This window comes from Squalius cephalus (assembly GCF_949319135.1).
Source record: "Squalius cephalus genome assembly, chromosome: 17".
In the NCBI taxonomy this organism is placed as follows: Eukaryota; Metazoa; Chordata; class Actinopteri; order Cypriniformes; family Leuciscidae; genus Squalius; species Squalius cephalus.
This window is the reverse complement of record NC_137138.1, coordinates 12,276,753-12,299,051: the sequence shown is the minus strand read 5'-3', so window position 1 is coordinate 12,299,051 and position 22,299 is coordinate 12,276,753. Positions and strand designations below refer to the sequence as shown.

General features: G+C 37.7%; 1 protein-coding gene across 7 annotated transcripts; it reads right to left on the bottom strand.

Annotated features, from left to right (window-relative positions):
- Window positions 1-3,209: 3,209 nt before the first annotated feature.
- On the bottom strand, window positions 3,210-22,138 carry LOC307145170 (beta-1,3-galactosyl-O-glycosyl-glycoprotein beta-1,6-N-acetylglucosaminyltransferase 4-like). 7 transcript variants are annotated; one of them, XM_079848031.1, is made up of 5 exons: window positions 21,996-22,138; window positions 21,543-21,600; window positions 14,417-14,470; window positions 5,458-5,557; window positions 3,210-5,359 (listed from the first exon to the last, which is right to left on the bottom strand). In XM_079848031.1, exon 5 carries the CDS (start codon window positions 5,356-5,358, stop codon window positions 4,096-4,098), a length of 1,263 nt encoding a protein of 420 aa, XP_079704157.1. In that variant the 5' UTR covers window position 5,359; window positions 5,458-5,557; window positions 14,417-14,470; window positions 21,543-21,600; window positions 21,996-22,138; the 3' UTR covers window positions 3,210-4,095. The 7 variants fall into 7 exon arrangements, with proteins under 7 accessions (XP_079704157.1, XP_079704156.1, XP_079704161.1 ...); XM_079848030.1 differs by lacking the exon at window positions 14,417-14,470; XM_079848035.1 differs by lacking the exons at window positions 14,417-14,470; window positions 21,996-22,138 and adding an exon at window positions 21,810-21,955.
- Window positions 22,139-22,299: the final 161 nt, after the last annotated feature.

The following is a 22,299-nucleotide window of genomic DNA, read 5'->3' as shown; positions in this document are numbered from 1 at the left end:
AATGACTGTCCTTTTGTGAATCTGCTCCATGTGAATCTATGAAGTGTATGTCATGTGAATTACTTAAGACTTCTTCCTAAGTGCATCCTGAACTTAAGGAAATTAAAGGAAGAAAAAGATTGGTGCTTGTCCCATGTGTTAATCAGACACACCACCAAGTTTCTACAACTCCAATGAACTTTGGATACATTTAACATCTGAAATCCAACATGAACCTCATTGGTTCTTGCAAGTCAAGCGAACATGTTTGAGCTTCCATTTACCACAACTGATTTGTGAGTTGATAAATGTTTAAATGTGAATAAAAGCCTAAATTCAATCTGTTCATCATATAAAGTGATAGTGTCTCTTCAGAAAATTTTGGACTAAACCTCTCAATTCATACGGATTAGTTTTATGATCTCTTTATGAACTTTTTGAAGCGTCGAAGTGGTAGTTACGTAGCTGTCTATGGAGGGACAGAAAGCACTCAGATTTCATCAAAAAGATTTTCAGTTGTGTTCCAAAGGTGAATAAAAGTCTTACGGGTTTGGAGTGACACGAGGCTGAGTAATTAATGAAAGAATTAAAATTTTTGGGTGAACTATCCATTTAGGTCTAGGTAGATTAGAGGGTAAGCAATCAATCAGTTTTCGTAATCAACATGTTGGATGCAGGAGAAATGGGCAGGAATAAAGATCTGAGAGACTTTGACAAGGGGCAAATTATTATGAGAAGGCGAAAGGGTCAGAGTATCTCTGAAACGGCAAGGCTTGTGGGTTGCTCCTGGTCAGCAGTGGTGAGAATTTACCAACAGTGGTCTGAGGAGGGACAAACCACAAACCGGCGACAGGGTGTTGGGGGGCACCTAAGGCTCATCGATGCACAAGGGCAATGAAGGCTATCCCATCTGGTCCAAGCAAACAGAAGGTCTACTGTGTGCATTTTAAATAATGGTTATGGGAGGAATGTGTGTAATGGAGGCCAGCTAGTGAGAGCTGTCCAGGTAAAACTCACTCCCCTGATCTAAAGAGAAGCAGTCTTTAGGCTCCTTGTTAGCGTGCCCACTTCCCATGCCGGAAACGCCGGTTTGAGTCCCGCTCGGAGTGGGGCGAGTAGGACCGGGGTTTACATTGGTGCCATGACCCGGATGGGAGTGAGGTTTAGGGGTTTGAGTGTAATGGAGGTAAAACGCACTCCCATGATCTCAAGAGGTGGACTAGAGACTGCCGTCTCTAGCGTCCTTGTTAGCGCGTGCGCCTCCCATGCCGGTTCGAGTCCCGCTCGGAGTGGGGCGAGTAGGACTGGAGGGGTTACATGTGTCACAACACATGTAGGACTGCATAGCCACAGACCAATCAGAGCATTTGACCCCTGTCCACTGTCGAAAGCGCCTACAATGGGTATGCAAGCGTTGGAACTGGGTCTTGGAGCAGTGCAAGAAGGCCGCCTGGTCCGATGAGTCCTGTTTTCTTTTACATCATGTGGACGGTCGTGTATGTGTGCACCCTTTTTTCTGCCCTTCTTTTTCCTTTTATCCCACTTCTGTTGGGATCTGTCTAAAGGCCAAAAGGGCCAAAGGGATTTTATATTAACAGCATTTATAACAGGTTTATTAAGACAAAATAATAACCAAATGAATTGCTAATGCATCCCCACTGTCTATGCAAATAAACTGACTACTACTTATATTCATTTCTGTGCAGAGAGCTTGACAGGGCACTATTAAAAAGTATGGTATATAGCCTATAAATAGGATATAAACCTAGAAGGAGAATTTGAACTTATTGAACTTGCATTTTTAATCAGGTCCTTCCTTTCTATCTTTTCTCACAATGATCATAATCCTGGTGTCACACTCATGGAATGTGGTCATGCCTATTTATTCTTGATTATTCTCTTTATATGTTAGGTGGCAAAACAGGAAACTAGTTTGACAGTCATTTTCTGAAAAGTCAATTTCTTCAATTTCAATTTCAATTTCATTTAAGCCATTTAATATATATAATATATATACTTTCAAAATCTAGTGATACCTACATTTAAACAGAACAGAAAAATAAATTAAAGATAATTAAAGATAAATTGTAATGTATGGAAGTGAACGAAATACTTCAAATACTCCATGCAACAACAACAACAAATCTTCAAAAAACAAAGTAAAATAAATGTAGGCTATTTTAAATTAATCCATACAATTTACCCCATCGAACAATTTTTAAAGAAAAAAATAGATCTGATGATAATAGCCTACTAAATAGACCATTTCGGAGTAGACAACAGTTCGTTTTGAATGGTGAGGAGGAAATTAAACAGTAGAACATGTCAATATGTATTGTGAAAATACAGAAGAAAGAGTAGGCCCAGTGTTATTACAAGAAATGAGGAAGGAGTCAAATATTGTATCTCATTGAATCCAGAACAAGAAGTAATAATACATTGTTCACATTTTTGGAGAATACTGTCTAATCAACAGGTTTTTTGTTGTTGTTGTTTTTCTTGTCCATCCTCTTCTGGCTTGGGGAGTCATGAGCAGAAGCCAGAGGAGCTGAAAGATGCAGCGCCTTAAAGGAATTAGGGATGCACCGATGTGAAAATTTTGGTCGATACCGATAATTCTTTATATTTGAAAGCCGATAACCAATATATTGGCCGATAAATCTAAATTAAAATTTTATATAATTTTTGAGCGCCTGATAAAGCCTGACAAAAACAAAAGTCTCACCATTAAATCCATGCCCCAAGCACACAATTATAATGATGTCCTCATTATAATTTTATGTAGCCTTAACCTATATGACAGACTTGCTTGACATGTTGCACTTAACTGTATTTTCCTTGTTGAAGTGATTCCAATCATATTTCAAGCAATTCAAAACTATCATGGCGAACAGTGCGCATCTGAAGTGTCTCAGCTGAAGGAAATAATCCATTACAGCTTTAATATATCAGACACATTTTCTTATTGGGATGATAACAATAACATTAAAAATGAACATATATAGGCCGAAAACCGATATGGTGGCCGATATATCGTGCATTACTAAAAGGAATTAAAAAATAAAAGTTGGGGATTGTACACCCACTGTGCAAAAAAAAAAAAAAAAAAAGTATCTGGAAAAAAAGGGGAAGTGAAAATAAAGAAAAAACTTTTTTATTTTCCCAAAGGAAATTACTTAGCATTTACTTTCTGTTGATATCAGCAAAAAACAGTCTAATGCTCAGGGGTGAATTCACTTTTGCACATGCTATTTCAGCACAAAAACCTTTTTTCACTAATCATCTAGAATCTAGCTTGACCAAATGTAAGATAAAAAAACAACAACTTTTTGGCAGCATTTATTCATCAAATGATAGTCGAGCACATTTTCTGAATGTTGAAGAGCTATTTATTTTAGGTGTCTGGATCATTGGGGTCCCAGTAGAATATGCCGGATCACAAGCCTTCAAAACCGCAAGATGAGAAATTGCAACATGCAAAATTAGTCAAGCTGTAATTTATTTTGGGGTTGTTTTAATCATTTGCATGATTTCTTCTGTGAATCAGGTGCAAAAGCAACCCAGGCAGCACATGCAAATTCATTCCTGGTAATTACTGCATACGTTGCTCTGTGTCAACATAAAGTTTTGCTTATCTATCTATTTATCTCTTGAACTTAATCTACAGACATGGACGATCCAGTGAGTTTGATTTTGATTCAGTAATTGTGTTTACAACTTTTGCTCAGAGAGAATATTTTTGTCAACAATTAACAAGTGTGTGCTCCTTTACTTTTCAATATATATATATATTTTTATAAACTGGGTAAATGTATTTGGGCTCCTTCACTTTGCTCCAATAAAATTCACATTTTGTCTCATTATGTTAATGACATGTCTCATAAACAAAAGAACAAGTGTTGACCTAAAAGAGTACTGGCATCAAACCCTAAAACATTTTTTGGCAAAGAATCACACTTCATGCTGGCTAATAACTATAAACAACACAATAAAAAGTGCATTTTCAAAGAATACTTCATACTCAAAGTAACTTCATTTGGATTTTCCAAAAATGACAATATATATAAAAAAAATTCACCAATGCAAAAGTCTCAACAGTATAAAAATAAAATCATTTCACTGCAGTTTTGGACGCTTTCTTAAAAGTATCTCTTCTAAACATTCTATAAGAACAGGATCCACTTTTGGATCTATTTTATTAGCAAACCAGTGGCCATAGTTTAGGAGCCATCTGAGCTCAGCAGCACCATAAATACACACTCCTCGCACATGGTCTCCAGTGCACGGTGGGTAAAGATTCTCTTCTAAATATGACCACTTCACTAGGCGAGTTTTACTTATCAGTTCTGAGATTTCAGGATCAGATCTTGGCACCTCACCTGGTACTCCAGGCACACGAACCAGAGTCGCCCAGAAATGTTCGTCAGGCGAGTATGTGTCCTCAGACCAAGCCAAGAAATCCCTGGCTAGGAAACTCCAGTGAACAAAAACCACAAATTCCCTTGAGAGAGTAAAGTATGCGCTGCCCACAAACATTTCAATGTTGTAAGGTGGTGGAGATTTCTCCTCAGAAGTGGTGACTGGTGTTTCATAGTACTCAAAATTGTCATTTTTCAGGATATGATGAACACTCCAGCGCCATTTCTTTCCTTCAGGCCGCTTGCTCTCCACCATGTTCCTGCCTTTCAACTCTTTTAGATCCGACACCAGCTCAGCGTTTGTCCGCAGTGGAAAGTCCTGACCACACAGGTTGATGACATACTTCCACTTTACCTCAGAATCTAGCAGGTCAGACAGGCAATTCAGATCCGCTTTGAGTCGTGAGATGCCTGCATACTGCACCCTCTCCAGTTTAGAGGCAATGAAGACGTTGGGGATGCAGCGGGCCAGACCTTTCATTGCTGAAATAAAGTCAGCTGAGGACTTCAGATCATAATGTATGCAATATATGTTATGCGGCATATAAATGGCCCTGAGTATCCGCTCCACAAGAGCTGCATCCTGGTGAACAACCAAAGAGTAAGCGAGAGGAAATTCACGCTCAAATTCAGTGCCTTGAATCGCATCATAGCCGTGCGTCGCAAACTGATCACAACTAGAGGTGGCCTCAGCGATAGTCTGGTCAGTTGCTGATACGTAGGTTTTTTGCTTGCGGATGGCTAAAGTTTTGCCCACTTCCACTGGTTCCATTTCATATATTGCTGTGCAATTAATGCCATATTGTACCATAAGCCGTGGCCTCTCAGAAACTCTAGTTTTCTGTCCTCCGCCTTTATTTACTCTTGAAAAAATGATTGTAAAAAAACATATAATAAGTACTAGTGTTACAAAGATAAATATGGCAGTTCTCAGTTTGAGGTGAAGCCAAAAACTTCTCATTCTGTAGAGAGAAATGAAAGCCCATGTTAGTAAAATTCATGCAACTTTAACCAATGAATTTGATCTTGTGTATTCTCTATATAGGAAGTGTGGTCATACCTTTGCAATGCTTTGAGGTATTAAGATGAAACTTGATCAGCGTTGGAAATATCCTCTGAGCGAACATGACCATGAGTTTGGTGAGCATGAGCAGTGCCACCTGTTGCCATAAAAATAGAATAAAAAATATTATAACTTTGGTATAAACTTAAGCTTCAAGTCTTCAAATTTTCCAGAATGATTGAAGAGTGTTATACATATATCCAGGTTGAATGGATTTACATGATGTTTACATTTTGAAAACCCACTCCAGGCTACGTTGTTTCAGGCTGGCTTTTAGTCTGTGAACTGCTTGGACTGCGTTTGTAACTATTTTATTGGCACTGTCACGAACTGCTCCGAGACACAAAGGTTGAGATCCAATTGCAGCTTTATTTGAAGCGTAATCCAGAATCGTAATCAGCACAAGCAGGGGTCAAACACAGGAAGGCAGTCCAAACAAACAAATAAACAAACAAACAAACAATCAAAACAGGCAGGGGTCAGAGGCAAAAGAGTAATCCAGGGAACAGGCAAGAAATCCAAAAAACCAAGAGACATGAAACCAGGGAAAAAACTCGGAAATGCAGTGCAACAACATACAAAACTTCGCCGTGAGTGATGGGGTGAACCAGGCTTATAGGGGGTGAACTAAACAAGAAGATGAGATACAGGTGAATGTGATAATGAGTGCTGATGAGTCCAGGCAGAGAATGATGGGATATGTAGTCTGTGAGTGAACATGAAAGTCTGGTGTGGAGTGCCCTCTGGTGGCTCTCATGGGCACTCCAGCTGGTGACCGTTACAGGCACAGAAGAAATATAGGCTACTAACTGTATTTTTTTTTTCTTAGCACTTGTTTTTTTTTTTAGTGTCATCCACACCATATCTCACAACCAGCTAGACATAGGCTATTATGTTGTTGTTACAAAACAAGAGATTAACAGTATCAATTAATTAGCCTACTGTAAACAATGAAAGCTCTAATAAATTGTTATAACAAGTTTTTTCATTATTTAATGTTAAGTCGTATTTAAGGTAGGCTACCACACATTCTTCCATCCTCCAGTCAGGTGTTTAGGTCGGTGTCATTGCATCGCATCGGACAGAAATGAAACGGCATCGTTTCCCACGCCTCACATTGTTCAACCCCCATGACTTTTCTTTTTCTGTGGAATCCTTAGAGCAGATAAACATTACGACAGGCCAGGTGTGAACTTTGAATTGGAACAGTTTTTGGGCAACACTGATGACGTGTCACAACAAGTCCACAAGTACGGTGACCGGGAGGGGACATGTTCGGTTCACTTAGTTTTGTCGTGGCCAGAACTCATGGGAACGTGATAATATGTTGTTGCCACGAGATATTATTTTGTGGGAACGTCATATTAAGTCGTGGGAACGTGATTATAAATTGTGGCCAAGAGATCATTTTGTTGAGGTAACGACATCATGTCGTGGCCATGCAAGGTAAAGTTGTGGCCTCGAGATCATATGTTGAGGGAACGATATATATTTTTCTTGTGGCCACGACTTCATATTTTGAGAGAACGACATCTATTTCTCGTAGCCACGAGTTATGTTGAGGGTACCACACCGGTCAATACTGTACATAAACAGCAGTCGGAGATGGAGATGACTTATGAAATAACATTTTACTTTAAATTAGGAATGTCATATAAAGATATAACGCGGCATTAAGACATGGGTACGTAAGTGAAAGACACCTGAAGCGCATTCTTAAGTCGAATGGGCTTTTTCGTCGGAAATTTGCTGGCTTGAAGGAAAAACTTGGGTCACGAATAAAGTCCCGTTTAAGGCAATAAACAAAAACAAATTATGAGAAACTTAAATTAACAAATAACAAAGTACATTATGGCTGGGGTAAAAGGAGGGAGCACATATCGCGTGTGAAGATTCTGTTCCCACATGTTATAAAACTGGTAGCCACGAGAAACGGATGTCGTTCCCTCAACATACGATCTCGTGCCCACGAGATATTATGACGTTCCCACGACTTAATATCACGTTCCCACGAGTTTATATGTTGTGGCCACGTCAAAACTAAGTGAACCGAACTTGTCCCCTCCCATTCACCGTACACAAGAACACAAGAAGGCATATCGAGAAATATGAAGGTAAAAGAGTAGTGTGGGATAACAAATTTAAGAATATTTTTAATATCTGCTGATCCTACATGCTTTTTTTCCTCTGCGCCTTTCAGAGAAGTAGTTAACAAACAGCTGTAGAGTTTGGTTAACTAAAGATAAGCCTCTAAAGTTTGCTTTTAGAGATGAAAGATATCCTCTGGCAGGCAGGGAAGATTAGCAGTACATGTTAATATTTGTGTGTATCCTCTTGCTAGAGAAGATCTATCCTCTTTAAGCTAGAGAAGATTAGCGTCATGTGCTAATAAGATTGTACCCTCTGTTTGTAAGACAGTAGAGAGAAGTTTTAGTGTTTTGTGATTGTGAAGTAACAAAGGAAGTCACAAAATGGTTAGAAGGAATGCTAGGCTGATTCTCACAACGGAGAAAGGTGGATTAGCTACCCCTTTATGGACAGACAAAGAGTTTAAGTCTTTGTTAGGAGAATGCATGGACTCAATCGTGACTGAGGAAGTCAGATTGAATTTGATAAAGAAATTTGGCATTCACCCAGACAAAGTATGGTCAATTGAAGATTGTAAGAAGGTACTAGGAGCAAGTATTCGCAAGAACAATGTGAAAGCCATTATCTGTTGTCACAGAGAATTTGGTTTAACACTAGCTACAGAACAGTCTAAGCGCAACTCAGAACTAGAGAAACAGATCAAAGAGCTCCATGCTAGATTATCTTCTGTGACTAAGAAAGTAAACCGCAACAAAGATGCAGAAAAAACTGATGTGGAAGAAGTTAGTCAGCCTGATAACAATTATCCTGACTTAAAAGTTTCTTTGAAACAGATGTAGCCATCCAATAAGAAACTGATGAGCCTGTAGATTCAGTGCAGGTTTGTGGGGCTAGGAGAAGATCTCAGGTAACTGAAAGTGTTACTCCCAACTCTTCTGTTGTCCAAATACAAACTGTTGCCAAAACATCTTTAGGTCCTAAGGAAATAGAGAGACTTGTTGAAAGTTTGCCATCAGTGCAAAGACATTTTTCTGAGTTTAGGAGAGAGTTGTCCAAAAAGATGCGGCTCTATGATATGTCTCTAGCTGAAGTCACCCAGCTAATATCACAGATCTTGACTGAGTCAGAATTCAATGATTTTGAAAGTGCTGTAAACAATTCTGAACTGCAACAGGCCAGTAAAGATGAATTGAAAGAGGAAGTTTTGAAAGTGTTAAAGAACATTGTTGGACCAAAAGTTGACTGGTCAAAGATCACCATTTGTTTACAGAAGAAGGGTGAAACTGTTTGTGAGTACACAGAAAAATTTTGTCAGTCAGCTGCAGCATACAGTGGTATAGCGGACACTTCAGAGAAGGTGTTAGATGATAATGGCCCTTTAGTTCGCACATGGTTTGATGGGCTTTTGTCAGAACACAGAAAGGCGTTGCCTTTCTTAAACATCACATGGGCTACGAGAACTTTGCAAAACAACTTGGACAGTTTAGCTACTTGGGAAAGAGACTCTGGTGTCAAAGAGAGAGTAAGAATTGCAGCAGTTTCTTTTAAGGTCAACTCAGAGAAGCAAAAGAAACGCAAAAGTCCTAGAGAAGCCAGTTGTTCTTACTGTGGTAAGCACGGACATTTTGGAAAAGAATGTAGAAAAAACAAAAAGTACTTTAAAGAAGTTAACAAAGTTACTCAGCTTCTGCTCAGCCTGCTTGCTACTCTGAAGCAGCCCCTCCCCTCCTCGTTAAACTCGTGGGGCAACTTGATAATGTGTTAACCATTTGGGCTGTGAGTGCTTAATTTCCCCAGTAACTTACAACAAAGATGAAAGACTGATTGACTGTCACAGCCTTTGTTTGGGGAACATTCAGTATACTCACAGCCGTAAATGTTATACCACAGAAATATTCCAGTCAGACCCCCATCCTCTATTATGATGTCTATTATGACTGATGTTTCACTGGAGAATGGAAATGTGCCAATTTTTCTCACACTGTACAGTGTGCACACAACAGGGACAGAATAGGACACACAGATGGTGAAGATTTCCTCATCCCCCCTCTTATCCCCACCTCACTGGTCCATAGGTGTCAAATCAATTAAGAAATAGGGAAAGAATGAAACAACACCAGCAGACTCTGAAAACGATACAACCCGTGTTTAAACAAATACTGCTACAACCATAGTGTTTGAACAAATACTGCTCTGTCGTCTTTTGTTTTCTTTCTTCCTCTGTACAGATACCAGTTGATGGCTGTTCCGAGATCCATATGCAACGACCGTCTCACCTGCATATGAAGCCACAACCTCAAGAAGACAACAAGACCCACTGCTGAACGAACTATCAAAAAAGAAAAAAATACACAACGCAGAGACTCACCTACGGGAACTTCAGTCATCCATCAGAGAACTTGAACAAAATACAACAAGACATTCTTGATCTTTCAACAAAATTACACCAGATGACTGAAGATAACTTTTCATGGTTCGGAAACCTGTTAGTATCAAATGTGTCAACCACGTCCAGCACAAGGAAATAACAGTTTCAACCAGAAAAGACTATTACTCGTAAGGACTTCACGGACCCTAACTTGCATGCTTGTTTCTGTGTCAGCATGCAATTACAGAAAATCAACACAGATACTATGCTACGTGCCTGTAACGATCACAAGTTACAAGAATGAACTTTTTAGTGTTTAAATTTGCATTTTGTGAGAGTTATTAGAACTCTCAAAGAGGGGACTGTGGGATTACAAATTTAAGAATATGTTTAAGATCTGCTTGATCCTACATGCTTTATAATATCACATGAAAAATTAAGGTGAACTACACTGTATTGGGCACTCAAGGTGAACATGATGGCATCAATTCACTGATTAGAAGTCAGCTGCAAGTCAGCAGTTGGTCTTTGACCTTCCTACTAAGAGTCAAACCAGGTGTGAATGTTTACATAACTTTAGTTCTTGTGACCATGTGATGTGGATACAAGTCTGGAGTACCATTTGTTTTTGACTCAATCACATTATCACAGTCGGGGGTAATTATCTCTATTGTCTTTAGATGATTAGATTTAGTGGTCATCTCTAAGACTGTGTCTAAGGTCAACATTTTAAGAACTGCCCACTGAATGCCTATAAAATACCATGTAAAGTTCCCTTAGTCAGACTTGGAAGAACACTACAGACGACACACAGCGAAGATCCCAATAAATCACTTCTGCTTATCCCAACGTCTCCTGGTCTTGCTTCGATGAAAGAAAACTTTCCAACAGTAGCAAAACTTGAGAGCACGTAGGCACTCGCCACTGAGTTGCAAGTGCACAAGTTAGTTTGCTCTAATATATCGCGAAAAGAGTAGCAAAAGTCAAGGTGCAAAATTTGAAATTGCAGTGACAGATTTGAGAAGTTGCAAGTGCCTAATCGAGGTTGTACTGCGAATGTGAATGTAAGAATAAATGCAAATATATATTACAAGTGTGTGTCTGTCATTGTATTTCTGTGAATGGCATTTTACGCATTTGTGACTACTTGTCTGCAGCTTCAAATTCAGAATACAGGTTTGTGACTATTGTCTGCGAGTGCAAATTTCAACATTCAACTTCAGATTTTTATTTTACATGTTTTCACATTAGAGCTGTGAGTGTAAATGTTCACGTACAAGTATGAATATTTATTGTATAAGTTCTCAAATTCACATCTACGTGCTCTCGAGTTTTGCAACTCTTTTACCTTCATAGAGAAACAGCTAGCCATTCAATTATGTAGCCTTAACAAGATGAATGGCGATTGTCAGTAAGTCCGCCTTTGATGTTCCTCGGAAGAAAGATAGTCGTACGGGCTTGGAACGACATGAGGGTGAGTAGGCTACCCTTACGAAAAATACGTTTATTCAAGTGTTCTATTAGTATACTTCAATTAAACTAAAAATAAGATCTCAATAATATCCTTTATGTACTTCTCAGAAATATATTTAAAATTACATTTAAGTGTACTTGACTTATACTGAGAGAAAAGTCCAAGTATATTTAGCCTGTGTTGTACTCAATCTTTTGATCGAGATTTACTTAAAAATATAATTAAGTATTCAAAGTATACTTGGCTTGTAGTTGTGTTAACTCTTTTGATCGAGTAGTGTAAGAATTGAGAAATTAGAAAATGCCAGACAGTCTGGTTGAAGAGCGACCAGACCCTGAGAGGACAAAGGACCTCTCTGGAAATTAACATTTGAACTCCCCCTTGTGCACTATCGAGACGAAAGTCTCACCTCCGAGTCATCCTAATCTACATTTCATTCCCTCATCCCTCACCCCCTCTCTCTCATGCTCAGATCACCTGAATTCACCCAAGAAAATATATAGTTTAATGTGAATGATTATCATCGAGTATTGTACATTTTGGTATCATTTGAAATGTCTCAGTGCGACTGGTACAAATGTCTCATTTCCAAATAAGTAAAACAAAAGGTAATAAGGTTTTTAAGAGTTTAGGGATAACTGGCACACAAAGGAAGGTGGTCTCCTGGCAAATGGTCTCACACCCCCAAAAGGTGTAACCTCTGAATGCAAATTTCCATTGTTAAAAGATGTTTCCATGTGAAAGAGGTTCTGTCTATATAATGGAATGCAACGAGAAGATCTGGGCCTTTTTGTAACTCAAGTTGGCCCATGATGCTAAGAGTGACTCTTACTTAAGAGTAAACTCTTAGCATCATGCATCTTAATGTTGGGTCGGGGCCTTTCTGTATTTCAGATTAGCCCGTGAGGCTAAGAGTAAGACTCTCAGCTTCATGTATAATGTTGGGTTCGCATGTCTTCTCTTTATTCCAGAGCATTTGATGTTTGTATCGATTATCTTTGAATTGATTATGAAATTGGCATGATACATTAACCTGACATAATAAATTGTTACATTTGATTATTCTAACTAACTTTGACATTATTTTCATTAACGAGTTAAAAGGAATAGTCAAACATTCGCTCACATTTAATGATGCACAGATATCATTAAAACCTTTTGATTTATGGAGTCAGATGAAATAACGAGAGAATACATATTCAAATGTATTGCATTTAATCAAAAAATACTTTAATCAAGAAAGACAGTAACACGTAGAGACCTTCCGCGCTGGTCGGATGCCGGACTTTGGGCCGATCGAGCGCGAGCCTTACATGTGGTGACCTCGACGTGATCTCACAACACAGGATCTCGCAACCTCTTGTTGATTTTGAAATCAACAAGAGGTTTGAACATCTTCTCTTGCTTCCGGCGTTGTGGTAAGTCACTTCTTTTTGCCTTTTTAGAAGTGCTAAGACAAAATCAGCCATTGTTGTATTGGCTTTGTTGCAACAAACTAGTAACACGTGATGAGAATGAACAAAGGACAGAATGAAAATTCTAAGTTTGTAAACGATCGGAAAACATGTAATTGGATAAACGAAAAGACAAGTCAATGCATTTGTTTATGAAAAGCAAGGTTGAGAAAAACAGGATGATATGATGCGCAGGTTAAAAATCAGATCTCAAGGCTAAGCTAAATGCTATGTCCATGTGTCTCCCAAAACGCTTAACAGCGATCGGACTAAAAAGCATGTTTGCAATGATTCTGTTTGGATTTTCAAATTTGTAGTTGTGCTTAACACATTGTGCTCATAGAACACTTTATAGTTGTTTGTGCTACTACAATGTGCACATAGGCTAGTTAAGTTTATTCTTTAAAACACATGATTGCTTTACTGTAAGTGTTGTATTAAACACTTAGGTAAAAGGTTGTAGATGCCATGCATTCTAGGCCACGTGTCTTGTGTAAACTGGATTAAATATCTTGTGTGTTTATGTTGAATTTGTTTGTTCCTTGGTGGAAATCTCTGCTATTTTTGATATAGCTGCAGTAAAACCATAACAGGAGCATAGGATTGCCATGTGGCTACAATGTAAATCACAAGACATTTGAAATCTAAAAGAGAAACAGCGAACGTGCATCTCATCAATCCTGAAACAAAAACCTTTTCATATTCAATGTTCCAGAGATGCATCAGAGAATGCAGTAACTCTGAACTTTGAACAAAAATTATAAATTGTTACGTTTGAATTCATTCTGAATTACTCTGCAATTATTTTTCCCAAGTAGAAACGGATTCGTATGTTACCGCAATTTTTGCGCCAGATTTATACGTGGTTTGCAAAGACGGGTTCATTTCCGTTTAGAAGAGCAAAATGCTGCTTGACCAACCTAAATTTGGGTACGTCTGTTTTACCTGTTTTAATTTAGTGTTACTTCAGATAAGTGTACGTGGGACTGACACCACGGGCTTGGCCAATTCAAAGCCATTATAAGAGAAGTAAAGTTGGTCAACAAACGTCTTTAATGGTGGCCAAAACCTCTACTGAGGTAAAATGATTCAATTAAATTCAGGTAGATGCACTTCCATGGGGGCTATACCAAAGTATCTTTGATTGTGTACGTGTGAATACGGCAAGTCTCAGGTATGTAGCCAATTACCTCTGTTTAGTGACCGAAACTGGCGGATTGTGATCATGAGACCAACGTTAAACAGAAAACGGGAGGACCTCTGAGCAACATTTTCCTAATTTAAAAAGGGGAAAATATAAAGTAAAGAGTAAATAGAATAATCAAACGTTAAAATGGCCACTTTGCCTTCATATAGTCTTTAAAAAGACTAGATGAAACGAAAAGGCATTTGAAATCTAACAAAGAAAAAAAAAGAGCGAATGTGCATCTCATCAGCCCTGAACCAAAAACCTTTTCATATTCAAACGTATTGACATGAGAACGAGCAGAAATTTGACCATGTGTTTAGCATGTGCTGGTGGTTCATTGAGTGTTAACAACAACAGAGTCCCTCATTGGCTTTCAACCTGACCTTTGTTGTACATACGATGCACTAGCCAGTACAGCTGCGACTACAGGGCCAGATCTAAACAAACAAAAAAAATATTATTTTGAAAAACGAACACTTTGACAAATAAGTTGTTCCAGAGACTCTTAAGAGACCAGAAACAATATTATTTAATTATATTCTTAAATATAATATAATTGTATTATAACTCAAATTATAATATACATTATATTATAATCACCAAGCAGGGCATTAATTGGAGAAGTGTGACATTAATCCTTAAAATTCAATTTCATTGGTGTGCTACCCAGTGCCAAAGGGGGAGGGGGTGTGCTTTTATTTTTTTCCTTTAAAAAACACGGCTAGGAGTGCCTAGAAGTGTGGCACAGGTAATAGCAAACCAAATCATCTTTGACTGGGGTGCAACAACTAAAATTTAATCTGATCAGAGAAGTAAATTTACAAGGAGGGTGTAAAATGATAAACATCAGACAGAAGTACCACATCCTTTTGCAGGTCACAAGAAATCTGCACTAACTAAATGTGTGAGCCACACCATAAAGCAGCAAATGCTAAGCAGGCAACCCACAGATCTGACTGAAATGAGAGCAACTTGAAGTAAAGCCATGAGCATTGACCCATTGGAACTCATGACACTACGAGTGATAAAAACGCAGATTAATCTCTAATGCTCATATGACACAGCAGACTGTGAAGGCTGAACTGCAAGAGCAGCTTTAGGTGTCACACACTGCACTAAAACAACGGCAATAATTCAGACTTGGTCAATGAAACTTGGTTTCATGTGACAACTGGAATTAAAATTGCACTGGACATGATAATGGAGCAAGTAAAATACTTGACAGTACAGTACAGTACAGTACAGTAGCCTATTAAATATACTTTTTTTTTACATAGTTTTTCATATACAGTCTCAGGGACGTTGTTAGGCCTAGGGGGGCTGAAGCTACCGCAAAATGTTCCTAAGCCCCCCTAAATGATAATAAGAACAACAATAACAATTCGATTTATCCATAACCGTATCCTCATTCATATTTAGACGCAACAAATTATAGCCTATATATCCAGCTACAAAAAATAGCCGAAAAGTCGGAAGTTGGACAGAAGTGCCAACTCTCACGCATTCACCGTGAGACACATGCAATTGACACTTTTCACACGCTCAGAAAAAAGGCGAAGCAAAGAAGACACGGAGGCCGACAGACTAGACAGAGGTTACTTTATGATATCAAAGAATCTCAACTCTCAGATTCTGTCAATTTTATTACGAAATTCAAACAATAAATACCGTTTTGGCGTTTGTAAATGTTACGTGACAGATCCCTAGCGTACGTGAACCGATCATCTCTAGCTAATAGTAAAAAAACACGAACACTGTTGAAAGATACAGTAGTAGGCTACAACTTACCGAAATGTATATTCCTCATACATAATATCGATCAATCAGTGTTTTTTTATCAACGTGAAGAGGTCAATAACATAGCTGGAGAACAATTATGTCACATTTACCTGAGGAAAGCCATATGAACATAATATAGGCTATAGCACGTATTTTGCCAAATATGTGTTCTATATTACATATTTATTATATTTTAACTTATATCATTAAATAAAGTGGTTGTTATTATAATAAAAAAAAAACGCATTATATTTAATTTGAGTTATTTTTAACCTTAAATAATACTACCAGCTGATAGGGATGTCTGTATGTTTACAGCAGGTGAGTTGTTTTTTTCTTGAGAAAAATTTACGCCTAGAGTACCAAATATTTATCCAAATGAGTCAATATTAAATCAAATCACAATAATTGAATTGAATTGAAATAATAAAAAAGCATAGCTTACCAGAAATTGTACCATGCACCATACAATTTATATATAATTTTACACTTATGCTATACTAAAGCGGCTGAAATGGGAACTTTTTGTGACAGCAACCCTATCATTTTTGATCAAAGATGTGGCTTAACTTCAGAATTTGAACTAAAATCAGTATTCTTATGATTGCTCTGAACATTTCTGACTAAGTTCAACAAACATGAACATAAACTTAAAAAAATAATTAATACAAATATGTGATAGATATGTACAAATAGGTGTGACGGGATTGAAGATGATAACGGGGTTGAAGAGACAAATACAGCTAAACATATACATAGTTGTTTTTTACTCAAATTCACTGTAAGATTTTCTATAAATGCAAGTTACAAATACCCTCTGGGCTAAGCCCCCCCTGTCTCCCAATCCTAGTGACATCCCTCAGTCTTATGAAATTTACATTGTTTGAAAATATTGATTAGAATATTGATATAAAACAGATATGTTTCTAATTCTGCGTATCTGAATTTTTGTGTTGGCTAGTCCACTGGTATAGGAATTTACTCTAATTCTGCTTTTCCCCATTGACTGAATTTTCCAGCTATCCATGTTTTCACTGTTATACAATAGGGGGCACTATGACACATCTTCTAGTATAGAATCTCCGGATTAAAACACAGGAGAAGAAGAAGCTGAAACAAGTGTAACGTGATCATCAATAAACAGCGTGTAAACAGAGAATGACGGGCTCTGGGGGCTGTTCCATAAAAGCCGCTTAGAAAAGCGGGGATTAAACTCCAAAACCGGACTTGAATGAGCCTAACAAATGAGTTGGGGCTAAAGTGGTTCCATAAAAGGTAATTGAAGCTCACGCAATCTCACTAATTTGATCCAGGTTTATCTAGTCTAGATAATTGCGTGTGCACGCGTTTCTTAAGCAGCCCTAGAGGTCGATCGTGGATCAAATCGATCCACCATCAAACAGCGTATATTTTGTGCTGTTTTATGCGTTTGTGACATGACAGATTTTTTTTTAAGAAACTAAATATATAAAGATACAAAATATAGTTTTGGGTATAGGACCTATGCTACTTAATAAAGATGATGTATACTTATTTAGAATGCTGAGAATTACAGCTTTTAATGCAATACTTTTTTGGAGAAAGCAAGAATCGCCAGTTTTAAATAAGTAGATTTAGTTTCTAAAGTACATTGAGAGGATAACATTAAATTAAGAGCAAATGTATACATTTTGAAAAGATATGTGCAACTCTAAAATCAAAGAATATTCCATAAAATAAAGGAATATATATTAGCCTACATTAACTACATTTTTATATAACCCTCCCTCCCTTTTATTTCTAGTTATTTGTTATTTTATTTAATTACTTATTTAATATTGAATATTTGATATTCAAATAATATTACTTGAATAACTATTAGGAATTATGTGTCATTATAAGAGTTTGATATAAATACACTGCTCAAAAAAATTAAAGGAACACTTTGAAAACACATCAGATCTCAATGGGGAAAAATATCATGCTGGATATCTATACTAATATGGACTGGGTAATGTGTTATGAACGAAAGGATGCCACATCGTTTGATGGAAATGAAAATGATCAACCTACAGAGGATTGAATTCAAAGACACCCCGGAAATCTAAGTGAAAAAATGATGCAGCAGGCTTGTCAATTTTGCTGAAATTTCATTGCAGCAACTCAAAATGGTACTCAGTAGTTTGTATGGCCCCCACGTGCTTGTATGCATGCCTGACAACGTCGGGGCATGCTCCTAATGAGACGATGGATGGTGTCCTGGGGTATTTCCTCCCAGATCTGGACCAGCGCATCGCTGAGCTCCTGGACAGTCTGAGGTGCAACCAGGTGATGTCAGATGGACCGAAACACAATGTCCCAGAGGTGTTCTATTGGACGTAGGTCAGGTGAGCGTGATGGCCCTTCAATGGTATCATTCCTTCATCCTCCAGGAACTGCCTGCATGCTCTCACCACATGAGGCCGGGCATTGTTGTGCACCCGGAGGAACCCAGGACCCACTGCACCAGCATAGGGTCTGACAATGGATCCAAGGATTTCATCCCGATACCTAATGGCAGTCAGGGTGCCATTGTCTAGCCTGCAGAGGTCTGTGCGTCCCTCCATGGATATGCCTCCCCAGACCATCACTGACCCACCACCAAACCGGTCATGCTGAATGATGTTACAGGCAGCATAACATTCTCCACGGCTTCTCCAGACCCTTTCCTATCTGTCACGTGCTCAGGGTGAACCTGCTCTCATTTGTGAAAACCACAGGGCACCAGTGGCGGACCTGCCAATTCTGGTGTTCAATGGGAAATGCCAATCGAGCTCCCTGGTGCTGGGCAGTGAGCACAGGGCCCACTAGAGGACGTCGGGCCCTCAGACCACCCTCATGAAGTCTGTTTCTGATTGTTTGGTCAGAGACATTCACACCAGTGGCCTGCTGGAGGTCATTTAGTAGGGCTCTGGCAGTGCTCATCATGTTCCTCCTCGCACAAAGGAGCAGATACCGGTCCTGCTGATGGGTTAAGGACCTTCTACGGCCCTGTCCAGCTCTCCTAGAGTAGCTGTCTGTCTTCCTGGAATCTCCTCCATGCTCTTGAGACTGTGCTGGGAGACACAGCAAACCTTCTGGCAATGGCACGTATTGATGAGCCATCCTGAAGGAGCTGGACTGCCTGCACAACCTCTGTAGGGTCCAGGTATCGCCTCATGCTACCAGTAGTGACACTGACCCTAGCCAAATGCAAAACTGGTGAAAAACAGTCCAAAAAGATGAGTAGGGAAAAAATGTCAGTGGCCTCTACCTGTAAAACCATTCCTGTTTTGGGGGTTGTCTCACTGTTGCCCATCTAGTGCACCTGCTGTTAATTTCATTAACACTAAAGCAGCTGAAACTGATTACCAACCCCCTCTGTTACTTAACTGACCAGATCAATATCCCAGGAGTTTAACTGACTTGATGCTATTCTCTGATTAAAAAGTGTTCCCTTTATTTTTTTGAGCAGTGTATGTTAATGTTAAATTTTTATTACTATTTATTTATTGTTTTTTGTCTTTTCCCCCTTAAATCATATGTAAAAGTGTCTATGTACTTTTTGGTTATTGTTCTAATCATGTGTGTTTTTAGGCTATGTGTTGGTGGGTATTATCACAAAAGAAAAAAAGTAGAAGGAAAAATAAGGAATATTTATTGGGGGAAAATATGATGTCTTTAAAGGAACTGTCAATTTGTATAATTGTGTTAAATGTGTTTGAATTGAAAGACATAATAAAGTACATTATATATATATATATATATATATATATATATATATATATATATATATATATATATATATATATATATATACTAAAATATTTGTTATTTGGACATTAGATGTGCCTTATTTAGAATTTTAAACCTGTGTGTATTTTTATGATAGCAATAACTGTAAAGGGGTAATAACTATTGTAATGGGGTAAATCAAATGTAGGCTAATATACTGTCAATTACTAAGCTCAGATTCATCTTACCAGTTCAAATTTATACTCTGCTTTTGTAATTATTTATTTTTAATTTTGTGATTTTAACTTCTGCTTTACAAAGCTTTTTTCAGATTGTGTTCTAATGTTCTTCTAATCATAAACATGTACTACAGCTGCCAAACAAAACCAGAGAGAAATGTATTCATAAATCTTTAAAACAATCTAATTAAATCTTGGGCACAAAACATTCAGCCAGTAAAAAAACCTGTAGTATATATATTGTATTTAGGCCTATCTATCTATCTATCTATCTATCTATCTATATATATAGGTCTATATTGTCTAATTTATCATTGTAGCCTTATTTAAGTTGATTTTCTGTATACTGTGTATTTATTTTTGGACTAATAGTGGTTAATAAAGTCCAATAATGGTATGAGAGAGTGTCAGTGGTAATATCATTGTGTTCCTATTGGTCAGTGTTAGAGGATCTGTGTAACAACTGAGGCTTAGCCTGACAGTTAGCCTGCCCTGGCTGGACCAGGCTAGTTTCCCAGCATAAGTTGCCAGGGTAACTGAGTTTGAACTATTTTAAGTTTGCTTTATGAAACCGAATCTACCAAAAATAAGCCTGACTAACCGAAATAAGCCTGGCTTATACTCTAATCTTGGTTTATGGAACAGCCCCCAGGTGTAAATCAAAACTGCTTAATATTACCAAATGAAATGAAGCGTAACCCATGAAGAGAAAACGACTGTGAAGCTTTGGGAGTGTTGGACTCGAGCTACTCCATCTGTGTTTTTATCTGATTTTCTCAACTTTTTTGCCTTTCTTTATGAAACTTTTCAAGTGTTGATAAAAAAGGATGCATGAAGCTAATAAAATGTTTTAAAAATGAAAGTACAGTTAAAGGTATTTTTCAAGTATAAAAAATAATATCTACATTTGAACATTGTACTGCAAGTGCAAAAATAATAATGCTATTGTTCACTTAAAGAAAACTTACAAGTATACTTGCAGAATAAACTACTAAACTAGTAGTTTACTGAGAGTAGGCCTACACTTCAGTGTGTACTTTCATAAACTAAAAATGTAGCCTACTACTTGTATTAAAAGTAAACTAAGTAGTTTACTACTCTTACACTTACAGTAGGCTAGGCTACACTTAAACGTTTACTTTTATATACTAAAAGTGGGCCAATTTAGACCCAAGCAGTATTGAAATAGTACACTTACACGTTTATTACAAGTAGGCTACACATTGATATTAGAATACTTAGACCTACTACATAAAGTACACTTAAAAATATACTTGAACATTACTTACGTATACTTCATCAAATGAACTTGAAGTATACTTCTTTTTCGTAAGGGTATGTTCGTGCAGAACTATATGACACATTTATTTATCGCGCGCGTGCACATCACACGTTCACAGTAGCTGAAGTGTGTGACCCAGTCCAACTTCTAACTTTAGTGGTTTCTTGTGGCTTTAATTACCTCGTTGAAGCATAATTATATTTGCCGTTCTCCCACGGCGACACAACAGCCCATTTGAGGTAAACTCTGTATGTAGCCTAATATAGTAGGCTATATTTGATCGAATACTCACGTTTATAAATGCAGAAAGTCAAGTAAGGTAAATTTGAATATCATTTTGGCATATGTTATTTTGTTTTTGCAAATGAATGTAGGTTATTTATAAATGCTTAATAGTAAATTTCTTTACATGAAACGTCATTAGTGTTCTGAAACGTGTACGCGGATTAAATTATAACATTACAAAGTGAAACTTACTATGCAGTTACATCGACGTCCTCCGCAAACATGGAAGTGAGATTCTGGAGCTGTAGTTCTGGTGAAAAAAATAAAATAAAAAATAAAATAAAATGTTAATTCCACAAATTTAACAAAGGATTTACATAAATCCAAGACAGTGCAGCCCAGAGAAAAGTATAGTGCATGCATGTTGCAAAATCCACTCGGTTTACTGACTGGCAGACACACACTTCTTCCCTATTTCAAATCTATTTTTAACACACCCAGACATACAGCAATAAATACCCGAACGATGAGATACACGTGAGTTCAGAAAAGTCCATTGCCATATGCAGACATGACGTTGATATTATAAAGAAATAACATTTATCTTTGATACGTTTTGCCCAAAGGCAGTTTATGCCTTATCTATAAACTGCATTCAGTAAGCTGGAAAATATCCAGCCAATAAAGTATTTTGCCTTAACTCACCTCTTTCGCAAGAATGCAAGCTATCAAATGACTGTCACACATCTGTTTTTGCTTATGACGGAGTTAATGCATGAGAAATCAAAAGTGATGTTCGAAGAGTTTGAGCAGTTCATGCCGAGTGAGATTGTTTTCACGTCCCTCCTACTTACTGTAGCCTAACCACATATGGCTTACTTCATTAACTACATGCGTGACAAAAAATGTGGGGCAATATAAACAAGTATCTTGCCTAGCTAAACAGTTTCAGTGTTGACTTTTTTAAAAACTATTGTTGATGTATTACTTTACATCTGGTGGCAGTGGG